The sequence below is a fragment of the Lepisma saccharinum genome, chromosome 22 (assembly GCF_977018435.1).
Source record: "Lepisma saccharinum chromosome 22, izLepSacc3.1, whole genome shotgun sequence".
NCBI lineage: Eukaryota > Metazoa > Arthropoda > Insecta > Zygentoma > Lepismatidae > Lepisma > Lepisma saccharinum.
Window position 1 is genome coordinate 18,798,602 of NC_139250.1, and position 26,730 is coordinate 18,825,331.

The 26,730-nt window shown below is 39.1% G+C and overlaps 1 protein-coding gene across 1 annotated transcript; it reads left to right on the forward strand.

The window, feature by feature from the left end:
* Positions 1 to 334: 334 nt before the first annotated feature.
* Positions 335 to 26,138, forward strand: LOC146004638 (uncharacterized). The gene is made up of 4 exons (XM_083143538.1): positions 335 to 597; positions 6,584 to 6,804; positions 19,397 to 19,605; positions 24,646 to 26,138. The coding sequence occupies exons 2-4, from the start codon at positions 6,661 to 6,663 to the stop codon at positions 24,953 to 24,955; spliced, it is 663 nt and encodes a 220-aa protein (XP_082999664.1). The 5' UTR covers positions 335 to 597; positions 6,584 to 6,660; the 3' UTR covers positions 24,956 to 26,138.
* The last annotated feature ends 592 nt before the right edge of the window (positions 26,139 to 26,730 follow it).

A 26,730-nucleotide genomic window follows, 5' to 3' on the forward strand; every position in this document is an offset into this window, starting at 1 on the left:
GTTCAAATACTATAAATTGTTTCAAATCGCATAAGCAAGGCATCATTAAGGCAGGCATATAAAATCCTCTTGCGCTCCTTACAAAATAAATAAAATAAATTTATATTGGTATGAACCATAAAAAGGCTTAAATGTAGAAACAGAAGGTAAAAACTCCATTTATGCTTTAGAAATTAAGTCGGAGCAGTTTTTTGCAGGATAACGGGAAAGTAATATGTCTTTTGCACGCTCGTGACATCTACATTCGAGTCCCTGAACTACTTCGTCGAATGGACCCGTCTGACGCTCGAATCGATAACTTTGTGGAAGTCTGAATCGACTTGGATGTAAACGAACCAGTTTCGAAGCAACGAAAAAGTGTGCAGCATGCGTTTGACAGGAGAATCACGGTGTTTCCTGTGTTCGGCGATCGACAAGCGTGCAATTGATAGCGAAGAGTGAAACCCGTTTGGTTGGAGAACGTGTGAAGAGGGAAGAATAAGTCAACTGCTTTTTACCCTCGGCAGAAAGCTCCAGTTTTCAACGGAAGGAATTTGCAATTTAGCCATGTAGTCTGCATGGAAATCCACGTGGTTTTCTGACACACTTTCTGCACAGGTAAGGTATATGACACATATTTCATCGCTTTGATGCCACGTGCGTTTGTAAGGCAATGTGGGTCAGGCCCGTACCCAGGGGAGGGACCATGGGGGCCATGCCCCCCTCGAGCCATAAAAGTTTTAAATGTGAACCTATAGGAAGTTATGAAAATAACATCCAAGATTTCTCAAACTTGTAAAAATTTCAATGTTGTCCTTGCATAAATGAATGTGTTTGTTGTGTAGAGAGGAAGTCTGCAGAAGGATGAGTAATGATGTGATGAAGGGACTCTCACAAGCAACACAGAACTCGAACCCGTGACCTCTGGCTTCGAAGTACGCTGTGCTAACTACTCTGCCACGGAGGTCGGCTAGAGTCAACCTCACTTAAAGGTAATACACACCGGTACCTGCAATGTTGCATGCCAACGAGGGTCTGGCGCCTGAAACCACATTCAGTGGGATTTTGTGTCGTGTAGTCCATATGTGTTTGTGATTGTCCCTTCATCAATTCAGGACTAAAATTGGTAAACGCTGTAAGTGCCACAATAATTCAAACACCGTTTTCCACGTTACCATGCTTTATAATATGGTAAACGTGAAATGTGGCTGGTAGCCCTCTAAGTAGTTCAAAGGGCGTGTAAAGAGGTCACTAGTGTGCACGTTCTTACGGGCTGATGTGCGGAACGATGCGATTTCCCAACACTTTCGCTTTTGGTACTTACAACGTTTACCACTTTAGTCCTCAATTTCATCTCATCACCTCATCGTCGCGATTAGCCAAAAGTGGTAGGAAAGCTACGTAAAATAACTAATTCAAATTAAATTATAATTATATGATTGCGCTAGGTTTTTTCTTTTTTTTACGAGCTCTGCAAATTTGTAGGTTTTCCCATACATCCCTAACATTCCTCAATTTTTTCGCCCAATTTATGGGTATTTTAATGCTAAATATATCTTCACACCTTCTCAAAACGACCCCAGATGGAAACTGGACACCACACCATCGACACCACAGGATTGTTTTGCAGTTGTGAAAGGCTTGCTTCCAGATAATTTTTCGAGGGTGGTACAAGTATTTAGGTGAATTCTATATCGGTGATTATACGAAGATTCTCTTTTTTCTGTTTTTCTTTTCTCTCACTCTCTCTTTCTTCGTCCATTTATAAGTCGCTCTCTTTCTTTCCCTCTCTCGTTTACATCCTGTGTTATTTTATCTCTTTCTTCCTTGTAATGTTTCGCTCTTGCTTCGTACATTTTCTCTATCTCTTTTTTCTTTCTCTTTTTTTCTTGTAATCTTTCGCTTCCCCTCATTTTCTCTCTTTCTTTGTTTTAATATTTCTTTGTATCTCTCTCTCTCTCTCTACTTCTTTTCCTCCACTTCCTCCTAAGGATCGATATCAGCGTCTTTCTTTCTATTCCTTATTCCTCTCCCAATCTTTCTCTGTTGTCTCCTGTTTCTCCATCTCTTTCCATCATTTTTTCTGTTTCTTCCTCCATGATAAATACATTAATTCTGAAAATTTCTCACATAGGGCATTTTGCCTGTTTGATTACTTGCTTTGAATCCAGTTTTTGCACAGTATGGCTAATCGGGACTGAACCTAAAGTTTATAGTTGGATCCGAACCACTATGTGCATCGACCGGGTATCGAATCGAGGACCCCTACACACAGTATCGGCGATTACGGGGGGGGCCAGTTTCCCCCCTACTTTTCGCCACTTTTGCCCCCGCACTATGGTAAACCTTATTTGCAAAGGGAAATATACTGTCTTTGTCCCCCGGTTTTGGAACCCATTCGCCGCTGCTACACAGTGTCCAGATATTATTAGAATAATTAAATCAAGAAGACTTAGGTGGGCAGGCCATGTGGCACGAGTGGGAGAGGAAAGAGGAGTTTACAGGATTCTTGTTGGGAAACCTGATGGTAAGAGACCTTAGGAAGGCCAAGACGAAGATGGAGGGACAACGTTGAGATGGACCTAAAGGAAATCGGTAGGGATGGAAAAGAGTATATAGATCTTGCTCAAGATAGGGACAGATGGAAGGCCTGTGTTGCTGCAGCCATGAACCTTCGGGTTGAAGAAGGCTAGAGAGTTAGTTAGTCAGAGCTGTTTGTAATCTTTCCATACACCATATGTATTTCTTCCGAAGAATTAAGAAATGTCCGTTAGGAGCCTTTTTACTGTATTATGAACGGTACAGCTAGGACCAATTTATTAATGGTCAAAATAACACCATACCTAACAGGCAGGGAGCCATTTCTCCGAACTCACGTGGTTTTGTTTACATTAACTTCGTTCTTGCACTGGATCGAGAATAGCCACTTTGCAATCACTGTTTCGCCCAATGTAGCCTTACGTATCCGATTCATCGGTTGACTCCTGTTTATTTCTGTTAATGTCTTGTTATCCGTTCATGTCATACCCTGGCCCATGTCGTCACGTCCTCAATTGTCTTCGTGCAGGTGAGGTCGAACGGGACTCGCATGCTGGTGATCGCTGGTCGAGTTTTGCATGCTACACGTGGCATGTTGACTTCCGGCACTTTATTAATTCATGTGTCTGTCCGGTCTCCCTGTGCTTGTATTCGGCATTGTCATCGATTTAAAACTTACAGAGTTCCTGGCGTTGCCAGAATTTTTTCTAAGGGGATGGGGGGCGAGCCGTTGATAAAACTTGAATAGTAAAATTAACTTACATAGTAATAATAATACCGGTCGGAACGAACCAGAACGGCGTTCCATTACCTCTTTTTAGGTTTAAAGGGCATGGACGTCCGCGCGAAGGGAGTAAGGGGGCCACGCCCTCCTGGAAAATGTATGGCAACCTAAAATTATATAATTTCATTTCCATCACAGTAATTTACATTAATTATTAAAAGACGTTGCAGGAACATGATGACTTTAAACTGAAGGAGTATTTTTTGTGAGGGTAGCCCTACTGTGGGGGTAAAATATACCTCGTTTGCCCCACCCTGGAAAAATACCTTGCTTGCTCCTCCTTGGAAAAAGTTCTGCGGACGTGCATATTATGGTATGTAATCTACATTATGTAATGTTATTTTTAATATAAATTCAATTTTCAATTTAATTCAATTTTATTACTTTATATAAACCATATACATTGGTATTTGGAGGGTTCAGTACAGTTCATATATAAAAAAATATGTAATTACAAAATTTCTATAATTTACAATCTAGATATTCAGTAACGCTATATTTCTTATTAACTAATAGTTTCTTTAATTTATTTTTGAAACTTGTCATTCTTTCTGCTTTTATATCATTTGGTAAATGGTTGAATATTTTAATTGCCATCTGTTGGGGTCCTTCTTCAACTAATGTTAGCCTGGTGAAGTAAGGCTTTAAGAGCTGTTTATTTCGGGTGTTATATGTGTGTTCTATTGAACTTCGCAGCGCAATATTTTTTCTCGCATATAATGACATTTCATATATGTACAGAGAAGGGAGGGTTAATATTTTAAATTTCTTAAACAACGTTTTGCACGATTCCCTAGGCTTTATACCTGCTATAATCCTAATGGCTTGCTTTTGTTTTCTAAATGCTTCTAAACTTTCCAGTGAGTTCCCCCAAAATTCTATTGCATAATTTATTAGTGATTGAAACATTGCATAATATACCTGAATTAGTGAATTTGTTTGAAGTGTTTGTTTTAATAACCTCAGCGCAAATATTTTGGAATTTAGTTTTTTTTACAAGTATTTTTAACGTGGTTTGACCAATTTAGATTTTCATTTATAGTAACCCCTAAAAATTTTGTTTCGCTAACTAATATTACTGAAAGATGGCTATTATTTACTACATCTTTAATTTTATTGTTTTGTTTAGTGTGAAATAGCACGTAATTTGTTTTCTATTCATTCAATAGTAATTTGTTACTGTCAAACCAAGATTTCATTTCTTCCATTGTTTTTCAATGTTGGCTTCTAACTCTTTCACATCATTTCCCTATTGCGCTTGCATCGTCTGCGTACAACAAAATCTTTGTATTCTGTATATTTAATGGTAAATCATTTATGTACAACAGAAAAAGTAGTGGGCCTAATATTGATCCTTGTGGAACTCCATATTTTAATGTCTTTAGAGTGGATTTGTATTTTCTTACGTTTCCTTCTCTTTCGTGACTAATTTCAACACATTGCATTCTGTTTGATAAGTATGGTTTCATAATTTCAAGCGCGTTACCCCTTATCCCATAGTGTTCCATTTTAGAAATTAATATTTTGTGGTTTATTAAATCAAAGGCTTTTGTCAAGATGTAAAATATTCCGAGAACTAATTTTTTATCGTTTATACCTTGCAAGATGTTTTCGATTAATGTATGTGTTGCACTTTCTGTGCTTTTATTTTCAATAAATCCATGTTGTTCTTTTGATAGTATGTTGTGTTTATTAAGGAACTGTAGAAGGCGACGTTTTAGTAACTTTTCTAGAATTTTGCTTAGCACAGGTAATAATGAAATTGGTCTGTAATTTTGAACCAGGGTTTTTACTTCCATTTTTAAATACTGGGTTCACTTTTGCTATTTTTAGCTTAGTGGGAAAGATACCATTCGCGATACAGTCATTAAAGAGATATTCTAAAATGGGTGCTAACAACTCCTTGATTTCATTTGTTACACTGACTGGAAATTCGTCTCCTACAGCCTTTGAGTTTTTTTAAATTCCATATCTCTTTCTATATTTCATTTGTTGTGGTTGGTGTTAGAAACATGCTTTCTAGAGTGCCCGGTTTAGAGTTATGCAAAAGTTGCAATGGGTTTTTTGCTTTATTTATATTTGTTACTAAGTTATCTCCTAATTCGGTGAAGTGTTTGTTAAATGTTTCACACACTACAAATGAATCGTCTATTTCAATATCATTTGTGCATAATCTTATATTGTTATTTGTTTTTTTTCTTTCATTACAGTATTTTCATTTACAACGTCCCACATTGCTTTGCTTTTGCTTTTGTTGTTTGAAGACACAATTTTGTTCGCATAATATTTTTGTTTGGCATCTCTTATTTGTTTTATAGTAATTTATGTAAAATTTATTTACTGATTTATTTATAAACTTATCAATATGCATACATATAGTCATACACAAGCACACACATACACACACAAACATATATCTACATAATATAATAAATTAAGTATATACAACTGTAGAAATGGAACATATCCATTCCTATGTCAACCACAAGCGTAGGGACATAATATAATTTAATATTGAAAGGGAATAAATAATAACAATGTATGTAATGCATATATAACATACATGATCACCAAAGACGTATTTAGGGGTAGGGTCCAGGGGGTCTGAACCCCCCGAAAGAATTATCAAGTACATAAATTAAATAATGAAAATGTATTTGTTTAACATTTGTTGCTTATTTATTTCCTTTGAACTTACTGGAAGGCAAGGATTAGGTTGAGATCATGTGGCTTTGATGGACAGTACCAAAGAATATTTATGTATACTACTAATGATAATATGCAAAAATATTAATCAGGAATTTACATTTCGTTAACTGGATCTAACATCCCTATTTGTTATTCAATAAATATTCAATTCTTTATTTATTTGACATATCCTTGCTTTGTTTCTACACAATTTTTTCCTAATCTTGAATATGTGCTGTTATATCTGTATTCTTATGAAGTACTTTTACCTATTGATGCACTAATAACAGTACAATATTAATTAATTTAATACTTATTAATATTTTAATTATAATTTTATTATTTGAATTAAAACACTGTTATTAATGTTATTGTTGTTGTTATTATTATTATGATTATTTCTGAGACATTGATTCTGACCCCCTCCGAAATATATTTCTAGATACGTGCCTGGTGATCACTGTAAACATATATGAAGAGTAAAACAAAGAAAATACAAGGTAAATAATATAGAGTAAAACAGGCGTGTATATACAACTATATACTGTGCTTGAACTGGGGATCGCCAATAGTTCATGTCATTTTTTTTTTCAGTTTCAGATATCGAGATAGGAAATCTCCTAAACTAGGAGAAAGGGGAGAGAGATGTGCAAGGGGATGCCTGTGACGTCATGGCGCTTCAGCTCGACGACTTGCTCGGCAAGAAGAAGGAGGCTGTTCAGGTCCTCGATTTGTCACGCTCCAAAGTCAAGTCCAAGGAAGAGTTCGAGAGATTACTGGAGAGGGTGCCCGAGTACAAAATACGCCCTGAAAAGGTATCTCATTGCATTCATGTACTCTTTTCTTTTCCCTGGCTTGCTATTGGATAGCACACATGAGAGACAGATACATTATATGCCTCTGCACTGTTCAGATAAACGTCTGCCTTACACATCTTTTCATTCATAATATCTACTAACAGGATTACTATTCCATTTGTTTGATGTAATTAATAAATACAATAACTCTAATTGCATGATAGTTCATTAAAAGTAAATGATTTTTGTAACTTAAAACATAAAATTATCCAGCTATTTGCCCAACTTCCCACTGTTGTAACTTTGATATCCATGGAATATCAATCTCAAATTTATTTTACAGTTGTGTTGTGCTGTGAATATAAAATCATTATTAGGTCCGCTACCAGAAATATTGGGGCCTAAATTTTGAAAAAAAATGAAAAAATAACCAGTTAAAAAAAAACAACATAACTCAAATATTTCCTGATAAAACCTTAGATGTACATGTTTGCTTAAAAAACAATCATAGCTATGACATTACATCACTTCTCTAATAACAAAAATCCTAAAATTTGATTCTTGTTCAAAATTGAACATCACTTTTTGGCCCTAAAATTGAGCCATTTGCATTGGAGATGGTCAAAAAAGTTTAAAAAAAAAGTGAAATTTAGCTTGAAATATACTGGAAACAATGTTTTTAACCCCATCTTTCCATCATTTTTCTAAGCTGAGTTATCACAATTCTTACAACTATCTGTTACTAAATGCCGGAAGTCATGAAACAATAATGGCCACCATTTTCAAACGAAGCCAAGTTTCAGAAAAATAATGCCTGTTTTGAAATTCCCTTATATACCTACCCGTCCGGACAGGGGGGTAGGGGGCAATGTCCTCGTAATTATGGATGTCTGCAGATTTTTCCCAGGGAGGGACAAACAAGGTATTTTCCCAAGGAAAATACCCCTCAAAAAACACTACTTGAATTTGAAATTATCGCATTCTTGCATCCCCATTATAAAAATGGATGTAAATTACTATGACTGTAATGAAATTATACGTGTGAAATGTGCACTTTTAAAGTGACATTCGTTTTCTAAAGGGGAGATGTGGCCACCCTTGCTCCCCTTCGAGACGTCCATGCCCCTATATTATTATACTTTAATCTAGAAATTTAGGATAGAGGAATGCAAGTTCAAAGGAACTACGGAGGAAGAAGGTGCAGTGCGCAACCACAGGGGCAGGTGGCATTGCCCCCCCCCCACCCCAACCTTGGAGGAAAATTAATTCAAATCAAATTAAGGTGGGCAAACATTGAACTAAAGAAAGAAAGGATGGCGTAGGCCGTGTCCGAAAGGCAGGGGCGGCGCCAGAAATTGTCGACTGGGTGGGCAGAAGCTCCTTATTGATAAATTAGGGTGGGCAGTATAAATGTAAGACCATATATACAGAGCATTCCCTAACATTCGCTGCGAGACTCGGCGGCAAGCGGCCCGGCATCAGAGCTTGTCTTTCCCGGTGAACGGGGTCCGCGACAGTCGCTAGAGTCGGCTATTAAAATTACAGTTTTCATATTGTGTACTAACCTTGACTACAGAAGGTGTTGAAAATGATGTCTCTCTGCTGCAACACATTCCTGCCCAGTCAACACACTAACGTTGCCACAACGTTGTATGTAATTATGTTGTATTTATGATGAATGTTGTATGTAGGGGAACAACGTTGGGATAACGTTGCATCAACGTTACAAAAAAAACATTCCACTGAATACGCTTTAGTTTGGACAATCACCATCATGAGCACCACAAACGTCAGATTGGAGTATTTTGTTTAATCTGAAATTGTGTGTGCACTGACCACCAAACCTTATATTTCCTACAGCGTACACTAGGTGGCAGTGCGACTCAAATGCAAAACAAACATAAGTTTTAGAAACACAAATAAGGATAACTTCGATTGTAATTAGTGAAAAAATGTGTTTTATTATAATTCGAGAGATGTGTGAATATTGAAGTTGTAAGGAAGATCAGAAAATGAAATGTGGTGAATACAAGTGAAACTCCCATGATAAATATTTTTATCCCAGACTATATAATCAGGAGCTAAGTACTGCAAAGAGCATCAGGTATAGGTAATCGTAAGTCGGTCTCTCTTGTGTCACGCATCGTGGGCCAATTATTCCAGGTGGAAGCCGTAAGTCTGGAACGGACAAACGGTACCAATTGAGCCTATACGGTGGTTAGGTGATTGCGAGGAACCTTTTGGTTGAACACGTTGAGTGGAGCAGACATACGACTTGCACTATTTTTTGAAACTGTTTTCCCTTACTACCTTCATCCTTCCTCTTCTTTGTCTTGGGCTCTACAATTGGTTTGGAATTTGGATTCGCTTCATTGGATTGAGTTGTCAGTTGGTTTGAGTTTGTGCCTCTTTTCCCATAGGATTTGCGTTTGTTCTGTTGGATCATATAAACAACTCACGGTTGTGGTCTTCTGATATGCATCATGGTCTTCCTGCAACGCTGCTACGACAGCGAGAAGGGGTGAAAACCTTCACCGGAGGTACTAAACGGACGGACGGTCCAAACTCCGAGACGATGCTAGATTCACGAAGTACCAATGATCCAATGCAAACGTCCAGCTATTCCACAAAACACCGACGTCGCAATTCCTACGAAGGATTACCTCTACCTCAACGTCAACGATCTAGATCACCAATTAAACGAGATACAGGAAATACAGCTCATCAACTAAAATCCAAACAACAGGATACCAGCTTATATAACTTCCTGCTCACCAACTACGACACCAAATTCAACACAGCAAAACATGTTTTCCAACAAACATCTAAGTATGTGCCAAGGGCACAAATTGCACAAATACTGTTCACCCGTAATGGCATCATATTGAAATCACCAGATCCAGACTTTGCAAAACTAATTAGAAACAAAGCTTCTTTTGAAATCTATGGAGCCAAAGCAAACATCCAAACACTAAATGCTTCCATTCAAAAACAACCACCACCACCACATAAATCCCCACTACTATCAGTTGTCATCAGGGGTGTAGAACCTAGTCTAACAGACGAAGAAATTTTTGAGGAACTGGAATGCGAAGGTGTACAAATCCGCAAATGTATCCGTATTCGCAATAACAACGGACCCACATACATGGTGCGGGTCCTAACAGACTCACAAAATGCTGTAGACACCCTACTACACAGTGGAGCATACATATACAGACGCAGGTACAAAGTTGAACCATCCCGTTCTCAACAACCTCTTCCATTGCGGTGCGAAAAATGCCAACAGTATAACAAGCATACTACTGCTGCATGTCCAAACCGAGATAAATGCGGATACTGTTCAGGACCCCATTCAACCAGAGAATGTCAAAACCAAACTGCTGCACCAAAATGTGTCACATGTACGGAAAACCATCCTACATACAGTTACAAATGCAAAGCCAAGCCAGATGCAATACCTGAACACCCTGATCTAACAGTTCCCCTGCGCACCAATGACACTGCTATAGAACCTGACAATTCACTACGACATCCAGTAACAGTGGAAGATCTAATACGTTTCTTCACCCTGACTCTCCAAAATGTGCACCCATTTTTAAGAACGCACATATTAACCCAAGTAACGGCATCTGCAAAAACAATTTTCAACTTGCAACTCCATGCAACATACTCTGGTCCTCATGTGCATTTCCACATATCCCACTTGGAAACTGCGGTTTAAGGTTTTGAATATGGCAGTACGGAATATGTATAATTTTCTATTTTTAAATATCCGATCTGTTTCTAAACGAAAAGCTTTATTGCAACACCTGCTTTTGGAAGAATCTGTTCACTGCTTTGCGCTAAACGAAACCTATCTTGCTCCAAAAATGATCTGTCATATTCCACCATACAACATCTTACGCCACGATGGTCCGCCGGGATTAAGAGTAAACGGCGGCACAGCAATTGGAGTAGATAGAAAATTACCATATCGAACAGTTACCTTCCCACCATACTTCCACTTGCCAGAACATACTGCTAGTACCATCTATTTTCCATCCCGGGTCGTTACTTTTGCTACCATCTATGTAAGACCAGGGGAGACTATTCCATACCAATTCTTTCAACATATCCAAACCCTTAGCAAACATTATATCATAGCAGCGGACATCAATTATCATAGTCGAACCATGCAAGACAAAACAAACTTTTTACAATTTCTGGACCAAAACACTACAGCAGAATTCCATGTACTGCCCAGAGCCACACGTCCCATAAGTAACACTACCCCTGACGTTGTTATAACATCAACATCTCTAAGTGCCTGCTTGAACATATCTGTGCTGGATTCCATCGGCAGTGACCATGACCCAGTGAAAATTACCTTAAATCTTGGTAACCGCAATACGAGCAGTACAATACAACCTCGAAAAATCTGGTGTTACAACAAAGCGAACTGGGAGGCATATAGTGAAAAGCTACAGAATGCTTTTTCTCACCCGCATCCACCACCAAACAATTCAGAGGAACTCGATACGGCGGTGGAACATCTTACTGCTCAGATTACCAGTGCGGCAACCACTAACATACCTACGGCCACTCTCAATAGTTACAAACCCAAGCTACCTCCGCAATATCTTCACCTAATCACAGCATCACGACGAGCATACAGGGACTACCTCCAGACCAGAAATCCTGAATCCCTTAACTTACACCGTCAATGGCTGCGTACAGTACAAAACTATATAAAAGCTTATAAACAACGTCGATGGATTGAAACGTGCAACCAATTGAGTGATGAAAGCCATCCCACCAAATACTGGAAACGTTTCAAGGTGCTCACTGGACAATCCAGTAGTACTCCTTATCCAATAACAATCAAGGACGCAGCCCTAAACACCGACACTGAAAAAGCTTATGCCTTCGCAAATGTCTTGCAAGACACTTTCACTCCAACACCACAATTAGCTCCAAATCTCCGCCTCCAGACCAAAATTGACAGAGTCACCAACTCCAATAACAGGCAACTGCAACCCAGCAATACGCACGATATTGATCCTAATAATGCTCTAACTGTTCCTATTACAACAGAAGATATTATCAATACTGTGCGTAGGAAGAGAAACACCGCTCCCGGCTTTGACAATATCACATATGTATTGATCAAACAGGCCCCGCTTGCATTGCTGTCCTTTCTGGCTATTATCTACAATTTTATCCTCCGCACAGGACACTACCCGACAGACTGGAAGATTTCGAAAGTTCTAATGTTTCCAAAGCCACACAAAGATAGTACCAACCCCACAAACTATCGACCTATTCAGCTCACATCAACATTTAGCAAAATATTCGAACGCATCATTGTTCGACGCATACACATGCACTTACAAGCACACAGTTTACTTCCGTCGCACCAAGCAGGCTTTAGACCTCAACACAGTGTCCTTGATAATTTGTTAAAACTAACGACTCGCATAACAAATCACTTCAACACTTCCAAACCATCCTGTCTAGTACTATTCGACCTGGAGAAAGCATTTGACAAAGTATGGCATACTGGACTCATTTACAAGCTCCATAAATTCCAACTACCGCTTTGCTATGTCAGATTAGTACACAGCTTTCTAACAAATAGGGTCGCTTATGTCACTGTAAATGGAGCGATGTCATACCCCATTTTCCCTTACTCTGGCGTTCCACAGGGTGCTGCTTTATCACCATTACTCTACATACTATACGTTGCCGATATGCCAAAACCCCCACAAGTTTCTATCTACCAATTCGCTGACGACACCGCATTTCTCGCCTGTTGTTCAACCATCCAAGCTATAAACAAAACTCTCCAACCAGCTATAAACTCCTTCCAAAGATGGTGTGACACATGGCGTCTCACAATAAATGCTCTCAAAACACAAGCATTGGTGTTTCTACAGACAGGCTGTCGCTCGAAGATCCAAAGGAACCCAACATTATTAAACATCAAAATACGGGGAACGCCAATTCTGCCTGCCACCACTGCAAAATACCTAGGAGTCATATTTGACTCCAAGCTAACATGGAAACCTCAATTGCTCAACATCGTCCAAAAAGCTACAAATCGTCTGAGCTTGCTCAAACGGCTAATTGGAACATCCTGGGGACTCAACTCCCAGGTTGTCCTACATACCTACAAGGCTTTCCTTCGACCAGCAATAATTTACGGCCACACTGCATGGATATCAGCGCCAGACTCATTCTATCACAAACTACAAGTTCTGGAAAGACATGCTCTTCGTTTGGCCTTCAGAGTAGTCCTACCAAGTCCTACACGACTACTGTACGAGCGAATAACCTTCCCGGAAATCACAACCCACATCGAAGCCATCCGTCACAAATATATAACTGGTCGAATGAACTCGCACCATCCACAACTTCTCAGCACAATGTACGAAGATGCTCTACACGACTGCCTTCCCACTTACCGCTGCACACCATTACAGCATCTCTTAACCATGTATACCTTCCTGATAGATCCACAGCATCCTGATTATCAGCTGTATATAATCCATCATCCTCCGGAACTACGGCACGTGATATATCCAACACATGCCGCACCATAGCAAATTATTACTTTCCTAAGAAGTAATTTTCCCACTACTGAATAAATACCATCTAGGTGAACTACCCCCAGAATAAGTAAATCTGTACCACTTCAATACTGAAAACACACTTAGACCATCACCTTGCAAGAGAAAACATTTATGAAAACAATTCACTTACCAAAGAGAAGGTGTAGCCTTCTAAATGGAAAACGAGGACAAAAAAAAAAAAAAAAAAAAAAAAACTGCAAAGAGAAAGTGATTACCAGGTGTAGTTAGAGATTGGCTAATTCATCTAATTCTCCAGACTAACAATTGCCTATTTTGGTGGAAGGAAAAGTTTTTATAATATGTCAAGAGAAACTGTGATGTTACAAACATGAGTTTTTCCTGTTGCGCATATGTATTATATGCAAAAATGCGGCAAGATTGCTAATAGCTTACCATGCGAAATAACCATATTTTAAATATGCATTGTTGTTATATTTGTAAATTACACAGGGAGCAAGGTAATGTTGCAAAAAAGTTGTGGCAACGTTAACCCCTTACATACATAATGTTCAGTATATGTTGCCACAACGTTGAAATAAATGACCCTTAAACGTTGACACAACGTTGTATCAACATACATTCAACATTGTAACAACGTTAGGTATGTTAGGGGCTAACGTTGCCACAACGTTGTGGTAACATTACCTTGTTGACTGGGGGGCATCTCCGAAGGAAATTGGCATTTACACGTGCAAGTTCGTCTACTGTAATTCTCCCGATTTCTCGTACAATACTCTCTTTTAACTCACGGATGGTGTGCGGATTGTCTTTGTATACTTTATTTCCCCATTTTTCTTTCCATTTTTATTCAGAACTGACCCTGTTACTCTAAACTTTTTTACGAGGTTTAATATAGTGGTCCTATGTGGAACGGGAACACCAGGAAATTTCGTTGCAAAACGTCGTCGCACTTCTCCACAATTCCTCATTCCGAAGTAACAGTCGACAAGATAAATCCTTTGTTGTAATGTAAACTTTTGTGGTGCCATATTAAGCCACAATCTTCAACACACGGACAAGACACAACACAACTTCCGAGGGAGGATTATACTGGCGTCAGTCTGCAACGTCGACAGAAAGGGAAAGAGAGCGAAGGCAGGGAGAGCGAAAAAAACAGACTAGCGTGCGACTGTCGCGGACCCGTTCACTGGGAAAGACAAGCGCTGACGCCGGGCCACTTGCCGCCGAGTCTCGTAGCGAATGTCAGGGAATGCTCTAGTAGGCCTATATATGTGTACGTAAGACGTATGTATCCCCCTCTCTCTTACACTCCCGATTTTTCTCTTACTTCTTTTCGCTTTCTTTTTCTTGTTTTCTTCTTTATCTTTTCTAATCTATTGTCGCATCTTGTTCCATTTCCTTTCGTTTTGTCTCTGATGGACACAATTATTTCAAGGAAGTGTTTACCCATGCACAGCCATAACCCAGCCATACATTCTAATCACATTCTTTCATGCATGTTAATACAGTGAAATAAATGTGAATTAGGTTTAAGCTTGTGTTGCAAATACAAGGCACATTCTTGATTTCATGTATTCGACGACAATGATAGAAAGTGCGATGGTAGACAATCGTGAAGTTTCTCGTAATTTAAATGCATGTTCCTGAGCATAGTATTTTCATCGTATGAGTTTTTTACTGAAAGAGTTGTCTTACTCCTTGGAGGTCACTTTTCTTAGCTTACAATGTTTGTACAACTGACAAATCTATCTGCATGTTTGCAGTAGCGGCGATTGGGTGCCAACATTTGAGGGCAAGGACAATATACTCTTTCTTGGTAGAAAAGGCTTAGCATAAAGAGACAATAGTGCGGGGGCAAAAAGTGACAGAATGTGGCGGGGAACTGCATCCCCCACTTCCCGGTCCTCCTAATCGCCGCCACTCAATGTTTGGAACGTCTTGTTAGGAATGATTTAAAGCACACACGGAAAACAAATTCTTTGTTCATTGTCCATGAAGTATTCCTAGGCTAATGAAAGGCTATTTTGACAAAATATCACTCATAAGTATTAAACAAAAAAAAGGTAAAGTGTTCCCCTGTGCATAGCACCACGCCATGAAGGCGTATAGGGGGTGTGGGGGTAACGCCCCACACTTTCTTGATCCGGAGATTGAAAAATCTGTTCAGAATTGAAGAGATTATTAGCCAAGTTGCTATTTGTTTTCTCATCTGTCATGTTACTAATGCGGGAGAAGCAATACACGTATGGTTACATGAACATATTTTTTGAGGTAAAAAAATGATTTAGGACACAAGGAATTCATCGAAGTTGATCACCGTGCCAGTAATAATTCATCTATTTTTCATAGATGACTTGGGTTGTATGGTGTGACCATTTCGAACATGTCAACCTCTACCCTGTGCAGCATACCCTGGAAACTTTATTCTTTCAGGGCAACGAGTCCCTGGCGCTTGGAACCACTGTCAAAGTAATAATTTATGAGGGGTTGTATTTTGAGTGTCAGCATGTGTTTGTTTTCGCCACTTCGTTACTTTCATGTAATCACCATTGAACCTTATCGTCGTCATTATCAAAATTAGCAGAAAAATGACTTTAAATAAAACAAATCAACCACAACTTACTCTTCCAAAAATGGAGTTTCATTAGTCCATAGCTCTTAGAGAGTTGATGTGGTAGTTTCAATTGCACAGCGTTTCATTAGTGGCTCAAGGCAGCTAATTCCGCGAACAATGACGTTGTTTTCCGAAAGTCTCAAATATTTGTCTCAGGCAATCACCTTCTTAAAATGGACGCATCTTCTGTGGTGATAAAATGCCACGTTTGGTGCGAGTTCTTACTGTATATCTTTCCCCAATGGCATAACGCTGACGCATTATAATGGAGAGGTCCCGTGTTCGACTCCCCCCTCCTCTGGTAGAAACACAATGCACACGGGTTCGGACTACACGTTAAATTGTAGGTTTAGTCCCGATTAGCCTATCTGAGCATAAAAGTGGGCTTAATAACAAACTAACAAAATCGTCTTCTGGATACTTCGTGACAACTTTTTTTTCTTTACTTCAACTGCAGCTACAGATTCTGTTGACATTTTCGACTGATTCATGTAGCAAAATTTATGTGTGGGACGAGAATTTCTAAATAGGATAAACCACTCATTAGTAATTGAATAATTCTGTAGCTTTTTCCATACATAACTGGTTTACTAAAATTTATTCACTTCGGTATTGTTGTGATTATTGTGATTCCTTCTTATTAGTAGAATGAATATAAAGTTAATATTTCGCATACCATATTGATATTTCAAGACAACAGGTATATAAAAATTGTAATGTAATAAAAAAGGGGACACTTCTGGAATTTCAATGCAGAGCTAATTAAAACTATATTATACTCTCTAGCATACTTAAACCCGAAGGTTTATGGCTGAAGCAACACAAGCCTTCCATCTGTCCCTATCGGGGCAAGATCAATCCAATCTTTCCTATCCTTGCCGATTTATTTTATGTCCATCTCAACGTTATCCCTCCATCCTCGTCTTGGCCTTCCTACTGGTCTCTTACCATCAGGTTTCCCAACAAGAATCCTGTAAACGATTCTTTCCTCTGCCATTCGTGTCACATGGCCTGCCCATCTAAGTCTTCTTGACTAAATTATTCTAATAATAATTAAAAAGTCGAAATAATGTATTGTGTTGCCGGAGGAAGTAACCCTAAGATGATGTTTCTATTTGTTTATTTGGAGATTATTTTAACCATACCCAGGCCGGAATTTATATACGTATGTGGAGGCCCGGAGCTGCAGTCCTCAAGTTCACCCTCAATTCTGATCTAATCTTGATCATACCCTGCATAACTTTGAGCCTCCCAAGCCTACTAACTGCTTTTAATCACAGTTTTTGTTTCAATAGCTCTAGTAATTACTTTCACTTTATAATGACAAAATTGTTTTTTTATGGGATGATAATATGTGAACATTTCATACATGTTATGAACACCAGAATACACTTATTTATCGATTCATTCATATAGCTATATCCAAGTATATGTACTTATTGAATTTGATTGGGTGGGCAATCGGGTTGGCACAGGAATTTTTGGGTGGGTGCTCGCCCACCCGTGCCCACCCCTGTCGCCGTCCCTGCCGAAAGGTGCAAGACCGTACTTGAAGCGAGCATACTTCGAGAATGTTCTCGCAGTGCGGTCTTGAAGTCGTGGACTAGAAGTGAAAATCTTTCGAATTGCACTTCGACTGCAGCGCCAAATACGATCAGTATATATAACCGAGGACAAGTTGGTTTTCCACGTTTAAACACTTGTTTTTCACCACAGAAATCACACAGCATTTGTAAATGCTCTAATACATACATTTCCACACATTAGAAGAACTGTAACAAACAACTTCCTGGCTTTCTACCTCCGCGATTTCAAACAAATGAACAACAAGTCCACTTGTCACGTGACCGAGTCTCCAACTTCGTGTGCTCTGTCCTGTGGTCTCGATTCCTCGTGAACTTGACGCTTTCGAACTGTACTAATGACGTCACTTCCGTTAAGACCATACTTCAAGTATGTACTTTGTACCTTTCGGACAGAGCCAGAATCTAAGAGTAGCAGGACAAAATGATACTCAAGATGGATTTAGTTTTCACGTCTTTCTTGCGTGATTTCTTCCAGACGGCCAAGAGCACCTGCAGGTGGGCACAAAGGGGCAATTGGCCCAACTCGATTTCTAATTTTATGCTAATAAAAATAGATTTCGTAAAATTTTCTTGATCGCTTCGCTCGCAAGTTCCTTTCTGTAATGCATTGTAAATTAGCAGAGAGAGAATTACAAGAACTAATTACGTCAGATTATTGCGAACAGTTTTGTTTGTTTGTTTGTTTGAGTTGTTGTTTTGAGTCCACTTAATGCACAGTGTGTTAATTGTTGAGTGTGTTAATGAAACTATAATAATTTCAGTAACGTTTTTTTCAGTGAAAATAAAACATTTTGGGTGTACAATATAATTGTAACTTTTGTAGTTTTTGTAGCTGAATTTTGGCAATTTCTTTAATTATATTTTGTAAAATATCAGCTGCCATGTTTATTTACAGTTTAATGACAATGACACTATTTACGGTTTAATATGATTAGTATTTTTTATATTATTCTACACAAAGGTTTTTACTCTTTTTGCCTATAAAAGTTATTTCACTTTAAATCAAGATAAATTTAAGTGTGTTTACAATTTGCATATTATATTTACTTTCGTATGAGCTTCACCCAATCAGTACATATATTTTGTTTCCTCTCTTAGAGCCTAATAAACACCATTAAATGATTACAAGATTCATGTACTTTCACCAAAAGTGATTCTGATATTTACAAAATCGTTATGTACATTGTTCTATAAATTATTTACTTTACTTACTTTTAAAAAATATACCTGATTTAAATCTTAATTAAATCGCGATTTAAATCAACCTGAATTAAATTAAGCCACGTTGGTTAGGGACTAGAGTTCTGCAATGAGCGTTTTTTGCTCGACAGGCACATAGTTCACACGGACGACGCTAGATAGCGTCAGGAACTGACAGCTCTTCGATCACCATGACGTCACGAGCGAATTTCGCTCGAACAGGCAAAACGATCAGTATACGCTCGAAACCCAGTAGTTCACGTGTAACTGTAATTTTTCTGTAGTATTGGCCCTTGAAACGTGAAGTGAAAGATGCAGCGATATTGAAACTAGAGTGAACATAGTCATCATTTTCATGTTAAAATGTAATTTTGTCTATCTTTACAACACATAGCAATGTATGAAAATGAACAGATGATTATGGGCTGAAACTACCATTACGCTCGGGCGTGGGAGATTCAATCGAGTTTTTTCGAGCGAAAGTGGTCCAATGCAGTACTCTATAGGGACATATTCCAGTATTGCGTGACGGGCAAATATAGCCTATGTGCTGAAGTGACCACGATATCAAAATCAACCAATCAAATGTTTGGATAAGTATTTCCATAGTAACATTTCCTCCTTTCTCCTCGAAGGTTCGCCAGGACGAAATGCGAATTCGCGACAGGGACTTCACTTTCAAGCCCACGAGGAAGGAGTCGAACCAGGAATACTCGTTCCCCGATCCGATGCCCCCCAGCATGCGCTCCATCCGTCTGGAGGATTTCAGCGCCGTCGACATCCACTGGAAGATGCTCACCACTCTCCGCCCCAAGACCAAGTTGGAGGAGGAACTCTTCTCCAGGTAGGACAATCCTTCGAAGGTACCGGCGTCCTTGCCTTGTAATCAAGGGATCCCGGTTAGGATACCCGGTGAAGACACAAGTGCTTCGGAATCCACATTAAATCAGGGTTGTTAAAAGTCCAAGAATCCATAAATTCTTTCGGTAACAGGACCGGAAACCTTTTTCCCCGTACAATTTAAATTCGGTCCAGGTTGGGTATTGTTTCATTTCAATATCGAACTTGGACTGTATTTAAATTGATTCTGAAAAAGATTTCCTGGACCGAATTGAAAGACTTTATAGATAAAAGCGTTATTTACGGTCCAGAACCCATTTACGGTTTCTGACTTTCTCTCCCGGACCGGAATTGAAATTATTTGGAATTCCTGGACCTTTATTAACCATCGAGTGTCCAGTGTCCAGGAAACCAAAAATTCTAATGGGTTCTATTGGGTTCCGTTACAGGACTGGAAAATTTTTCCCCGCACAATTTTTAAATTCGGTACAAGTTGCGTATTGATTCATTTCAATATCAAACTTGGACTGTATTTAAATTTTAAAAAGTTCTGGGACCGAATTGAAATACTTTAGAGATAAAAGCGTTATTTACGGTTCAGAGCCCATTTGCGCTTTGTGATTTTCTCTCCCGGACCGGAATTGAAATTATTTACAATTCCAGATCCTTTAACAACCCTGTTTTAAACTGTACGTCCAGTCGCGATTAGCCATCCTGGACTTAAGACCAAAGTCAAACAAACAACTGAACAAACAAGCCATAGGTCCCAGGTTCGAATCTCGGTCTGAGCATTTGTGTTCTTTGTTTCATCAATCTCATCATTTCATCACTCATCCTCATCGTCGCGATAAACCCAAAAATGGAACAAAAGGGAAGCTTTCACTTTCCAGAAAGTTTGCCGCCCCCTGCTCGTAATCCCCTCTCACTTTTACAAAATTTGGAATTATCACTTATACTGACTAAGCCCAAAGCTCAAAATAAATTTGAAGATATTGATTGATTTGGTGTTTTAAGTTCACTTTATGCACAGTAAGGCTAATCCGGACTGGACCTACAGTTTGAAGTGGGACACGAACCACTTTGTGCCTCCACCGGGTATCGAACACGGGACCCCTTGATTACAAGGAGACGACGCTACCACTGTGCCATCGGAGAGACTTTGAAGAATTTGTTCCAGATAATTAAATTGATTATTGTTAAGATATACAGGTTATAAAGTAATTACTTCGACAAACTTCATACTAGATGGAAGCACTATACAAGATTAAAATGTTTAAAATAATTTATTTATACAATTAATTGATATTAAAGACGTACATATAAATAAACATGCTAGTTCTTAATAGATTAAAAATGTTGAAATGTTTAATGATTTCTACAGAAAGTGTAGAAATAAGTGAAATTAAAAATACAATCTCGATGACAAGGAATTGTTCATTGTTATTTAAGTGTTACTGTTAGGGTTTCTGAATGCGGAGCGAATGTACAATATAACGAATGTCTCTAATTTCGTTAATATTTGGTATACTAACTAAATTTGGCCTCCAAATCACGAATCTGTTGTTAAAATGCCGCGGACACGTCTGTAAATCGTGAAAGAAGCTGATGAAAGTTGATTTTTTTTTAAAAAAAATAAGCTTTTTCGCATTGTTTTACGAACAAAAAAATTTAACTATGCTTGCCTAACCTAACCTAACCTTGCCGGAAATGGTTCGTGGGGCTATCCGTGAATGGTTTTTGGGGCTACCCGTGCATAGTTCGTGGGGCTACCCGTAAATTTTTACACGCGTCCGCGGCATTTTAAAAACAGATTCGTGATTAGAAGGCCAAATTTAGTTAGTATACCAAATATTAACGTAATTAGAGACATTCTCTATAATCTTCATTCATACCCTGAATGCTAATAGTAATCTCCGAATATATTTCCTCTCACTTGCTATATTTCTATCTCACTCTCTCGTTTCTTTATTCCGATTCCTCTATCTTCTCTCTCTCTCTCTCTCTCTCTCTCTCTCTCTCTATATATATATATATATATATATATATATATATATCCTTCTTTCATGCTACCTCCTTAGGGTGTCAATTATTTACAACATCTAAATCTACAAGGTTGGGTTCTTTTTTGGAAAGTAAACCAGACAGTGAGCCATCCAATGGAGACATTTAATAGATTTCTTCCTGTTTACATGGAATATATTTATATAAAGGTCATCGGACTTCCTTGTGGACCAGGATCTGAACGTCCTTCTAGATCAGGATCTGTACTGTCTTCTTTTACTTGACTTTGAAGGTGTAGTCTATATAGAGATTTATTCTTAGCTTCTCTGAGCTTTCACAAGCAAGTCCGAAACTAACGGCGTTACTTCTAGATACAGCCAATCTTCAGTATCTAGCTTTTCCCAATCCTTGGGGCGTCGGCTGGAATGTGCCGCCAACAGTGGCGCAACCACAGGTGGTGGGGAGGGGGGGGGGGTAGGAGGGTCATTGCTCCCCTCCCAACCTTGGCCGAAAATGAGTTCTAGGGGCGGCAAGGGGGCAAACATTGACTGCCAAATGTACCTGCAGGGGACAATTTCCGCACAGAACTTCAAATTTTATGCAAATAAAAATACTTTTCGCAAAATTTTCTTGCTCGCAATGCCTGCTTTTCTTAGTGTTATCAAGTTCAGAACCTTAACTAGGGGACGGCGAGAGAAGGACCTGGGCGCCGAACGACCTAAATGGAAATAATTGTAAAATTTATTGATTGATTTGTGTTTTTTAAGTCTACTTTATGCACAGAAATGCTAATTCAGAATGGGCCTATAGCTTAAAGTGGGTTCCGAACCAATATCAGCACAAGAAGCGAAGTAAAATAAAGCAAATCAATAATAACAATTATAATAATGTTATAATAACATTATTAGTATTAACATTATTATTATTATTGGTACGTTTATCCTGGTACTTGCCCCCCAGACAAAAATTCGTGATTGCGCATACAACAAAAATGTGGACTTCGTGCAAATGGTTACAACTACTGTTTTTGGAGACTTCGGAATCTGTCTGTTCGCAAGCACAAATCAACATCAGTCCTACTTCTTTACATTTCGTATATACTTGCATATGAGCATGTTGTTAATTTTACAAGTATCTTTATTAATTTTTCATCTTTATATCTATTCTTTTTTTATCTTACACTTTATCTTATTATTGTTTATCTTTCTAGTTTACTTTTACGCCTGTTTACACTATCATTTATTTACAACACAGCAATCTTCTTTCTTACATGCCTTGTGCTTCCATCTCTGTTTCACCTTAACAACTATTTACAAAAATTCATTTTCTTTCTTTCTTTCTCTCTCTGTTTTCTCTCACATCCTTCCTCTCTCTCTCTCTCTCTCTTTATATATATATATATATATATATATATATATATATATATATATATATATATATCAATTTTTACCCCTCCCCACATGAGAAATTTTCTATGCACCTATGGTAGTGGTGTATATGACATTTTAAATTCGTTAAAATTCCCAACCATACTGTGTCTCAGGACAGGAACCTATCAGGTGCACGCTTTTCAAACTCGCCGCAATACCCAAAAGAAACTGTATCAAGAGAACTAATTGTCGTAGAGAGATGAAATAGACCATGACGCTATTTTTCTTCTTCAATGTATTTTCACTCTCTGTGGTACATATTTCACAAAAAAATCATGGCATTATAAAAGCCCACATTTGTTTTATGTACCGCTAATATTATAACCTATACAAAGCAGATGAGAATTCAGAAAACGCTGAGTTGAAACATACCTGCAAAAAGTTTTCGAATGTCGCAATTCTATAACAGCGTCCAAGGCCAAAACTAACCACCACTTTCTCTTGCGAATTGGCGCGGCAACCTTTGTCCTTGACAGATAACCAGTTCCCATAGCCTCTGCCAGGCTGCAGCACCCGGGAGCGCTGATAACTCCAAAACCCATATTTAAACCTTCGCCCATCGCAGAGGAAGCATTGCTGGGCCCCTTCTCGACCCCCCCCCCTCCCCCGCTTTGCGGGATTGCGGGGGCGACCGCTACGCCACTGAGTAGTATATTCCTACAATCATGCAAACTTGCGTTGAAAATAGACCGATACTTCTTTGTTTAAAATAATAAAAAATACATATGAAAAGCAGTGTTGCCACCTTACGCGAAAAATTACGGGTAGTGTTGTCCACGGGACGAGACGGGACAGGCTTTTAAAAATTCGAGACGAGACGAGATTGAACATGTGCCCCGAGACAATATAATATTTTCGAGACGAGACTTCCACGAGACGAGACAGGCCAAAGTCTCGTCTCGTGGGCAAACACTAATTACGGGATATCGCTTCTAGCGTCGGCTCTATGTACGCGGAATGGACCAAATTTGCAAGGAATCACAATAAAAGACGATTAGAGGGCATGTAATCCCCGCCCCTCAATTTCGAAAGAAAAATCGGCAAGTGTCCAAAATTTTAGCGAATCATAATTTCGGGTAGAAGTATAGTTAAAGGTATGTGCACACATGCCATGCAAACATATGGGGTGATGTGGAGGTATGGAGCTCCACATATTCTTGATCTCGGCCATAGTTGGGATAATGTGATCAGCATCACGCCCGACTGACTTTACCACCCAAGGTTGTCCCCAGGTACTCATTGATACAAGGCTGGGTGTGTGCCTCAGAGTCGCGCAGAAACAGGGAATGTGTGATTCTAGATCACCTGCCCCGGGTGGTAACCAGATGCGCTACCAACTGAGCTACCGCGGCCCCACAGCGCCACATTTCCACCTGGTGGTGAGAATTTGAACTATTTGTTAATCATCACTCGCTCCATTGTGGTCTCCACAGCCTGTATGTCAAGCTTCACCGCAATCCTATGCTTCGAACTGGAGAGGAATTTAATTATAACCACCCTGTACTTGCAGGTATTATTAGGAATTAGGAGTTCATTTCTGAGTTATTGCCGCATATGTTTGTTACACCCTGTATGTTTTATGTAATTATGATTTTTACTTGTTTGCCTTTCAGATTCATCGACATGGGAAAGCTACGTATCCGCACTACGAGACGCGACAAGAGGACGGTGTCTCCAAGTGTCAAGATGATAAAGACGAGGTCAGGTGTGTGGGAGACGAGGACCAAACTCTGCCCCGAGTGCTTGGAGGAATTCTGCAACACCACGGCATGCAGAGACTTCGGGTACGACTCCTACTTCCGCGTTTCGGTGGACAAACCTACGAAGCAGAAGGCCAGCGAAGGAAACCAGGCCGCGGAGAAGAAGGGAAAGAAGAAGAAGAAGAAATCCAAGGGTAAAAAGAAGAAGAAGAAGAAAGCTTGAAGATTCTTCATGGTTCTCTAGTGGCCAAACCTCCTAATTGACATTTATCTTATGCAAGTGTGAGTTTTGTAGACCGGCTTCCCGTTACCCAGTAAAGCCGGCGTATCCTGAAGGCTCGGCAACCCGTTTAGGTTCTCTGTAAGTTTGTGTTGCTGGCAGTCAAGGGGCAACCTCTTCGCTCTGCTCTATGTCCTGGGAATCCTGGAGCAGAGAAACGAAAACATGTTCTCTGAGCAAGTTGAACTCGATTGATTGATTGATTGAATTGTTGTTTTAAGTCCACTTTATGCACAGAAAGGCTAATCGAGACTGGACCTACAGATTAAAGCGGGATCCGAACCACTATGTGCCTCCACAAGGTATCGAACCCGGGACCCCTTGATTACAAGGCGACGACGCTACCACTGCGTCATCTGGGAGGCCCAAGTTAAACTCGAGAAGGCTCGAAAGCGTGAGGGGGAGGGGGAACTGAGCGCACTGAAGGTAAAACGCAGCTGTAGCTACCAGCATTTTGTTGCAGTGCGCACTGCTTTGCACCGTCCACTCGCTTTCTCCCCTTGTCTACCGTTATGCGCGGCCTTTTTCCTCTGATTTCGAAAATAGAGAGTATTCCGTAATTTATGATGATCCTTATCCCTTTCTGGAGTAATGAAAATTACAATTTTTAGAGATAAACTGTTATGAAAATTAAGCTCAAGTTCTCTTCTAAATGCTGTGTCCTTTGAAGTTCTTGTGGCTCTCTCTGCAGTTATAATATTGTACAGTGGAATGCACAAGTATTGCTCGGCAAATTGTCCATGACTATTTTAATTAATTTTTGTCTTACACCCTGTGTTTTTAAGGAAGGGATTTTGACGTATACTGATGCAGAGGTCATCAGATATTTGGTTTCAATTCTTGAACCTCTCATTGAGTAAAGCAAAGAGAAGAAACATGGTGATGGACAATTTGCTTGTAATATCAATGAATCCCACTCTACACCTTTGCAGAAATCATTACAACTCATCACGATCACATACTTGTGCCTATAATGTCAGACATGGCATTAAGTTAAAACGACAATCTCTGACAATGTGTGAAATCATTATTTCCTAGTTCTTAATGAATAACCAATCAAGCGCACAAAGAACTTGACATTTGTTCGGAAATAAAAGTGAATTTTGAGTATCTTTGTTATTCCTTCTGTGCCTCACATCTTTAATGAAATTTCATATGTTAACATTATGTTACAAGATGAAAGAAATAAACATTTTGTTCTGTTTTTGTAAATGATAGTATTTAATAATTGTTAACAAATGTCTCTATACAAATAAACTATATAAGTAACTAACTAACCCCCTAGCCTTCTTAAACCCGAAGGTTCATGGCTGCAGCAACACAGGCCTTCCATCTTTCCCTATCTTGAGCAAGTTCTATATACTCTTTTCCATCCCTACCGATTTCCCTTAGGTCCATCTCAACGTTGTCCCTCCATCTTCGTCTTGGCCTTCCTACAGGTCTCTTACCATCAGGTTTCCCAACAAGAATCCTGTAAACTCCTCTTTCCTCTCCCATTCGTGCCACATGGCCTGCCCACCTAAGTCTTCTTGATTTAATTATTCTAATAATATCTGGACATGAATACAAATTATGTACTTCTAAATTATGTAACCTTCTCCACTCACCTGTCTCCTCATCCCTTTTAGGTCCAAAGATTTTCCTAAGGATCTTATTTTCAAATACTCTCAATTTATGTTCCTCTTTCAATTTAAGGGACCAAGTTTCACATCCATATA

What these genes read in the sequence shown, in the direction of transcription:
- LOC146004638 (XM_083143538.1), top strand. Translation starts at nt 6,661, where the DNA reads ATGGCGCTTCAGCTCGACGACTTGCTCGGCAAGAAGAAGGAGGCTGTT. An exon ending in ACAAAATACGCCCTGAAAAG is followed by an intron (nt 6,805 to 19,396) that starts GTATCTCATTGC and finishes TTCTCCTCGAAG; the next exon opens with GTTCGCCAGGACGAAATGCG. An exon ending in GAGGAGGAACTCTTCTCCAG is followed by an intron (nt 19,606 to 24,645) that starts GTAGGACAATCC and finishes TTTGCCTTTCAG; the next exon opens with ATTCATCGACATGGGAAAGC.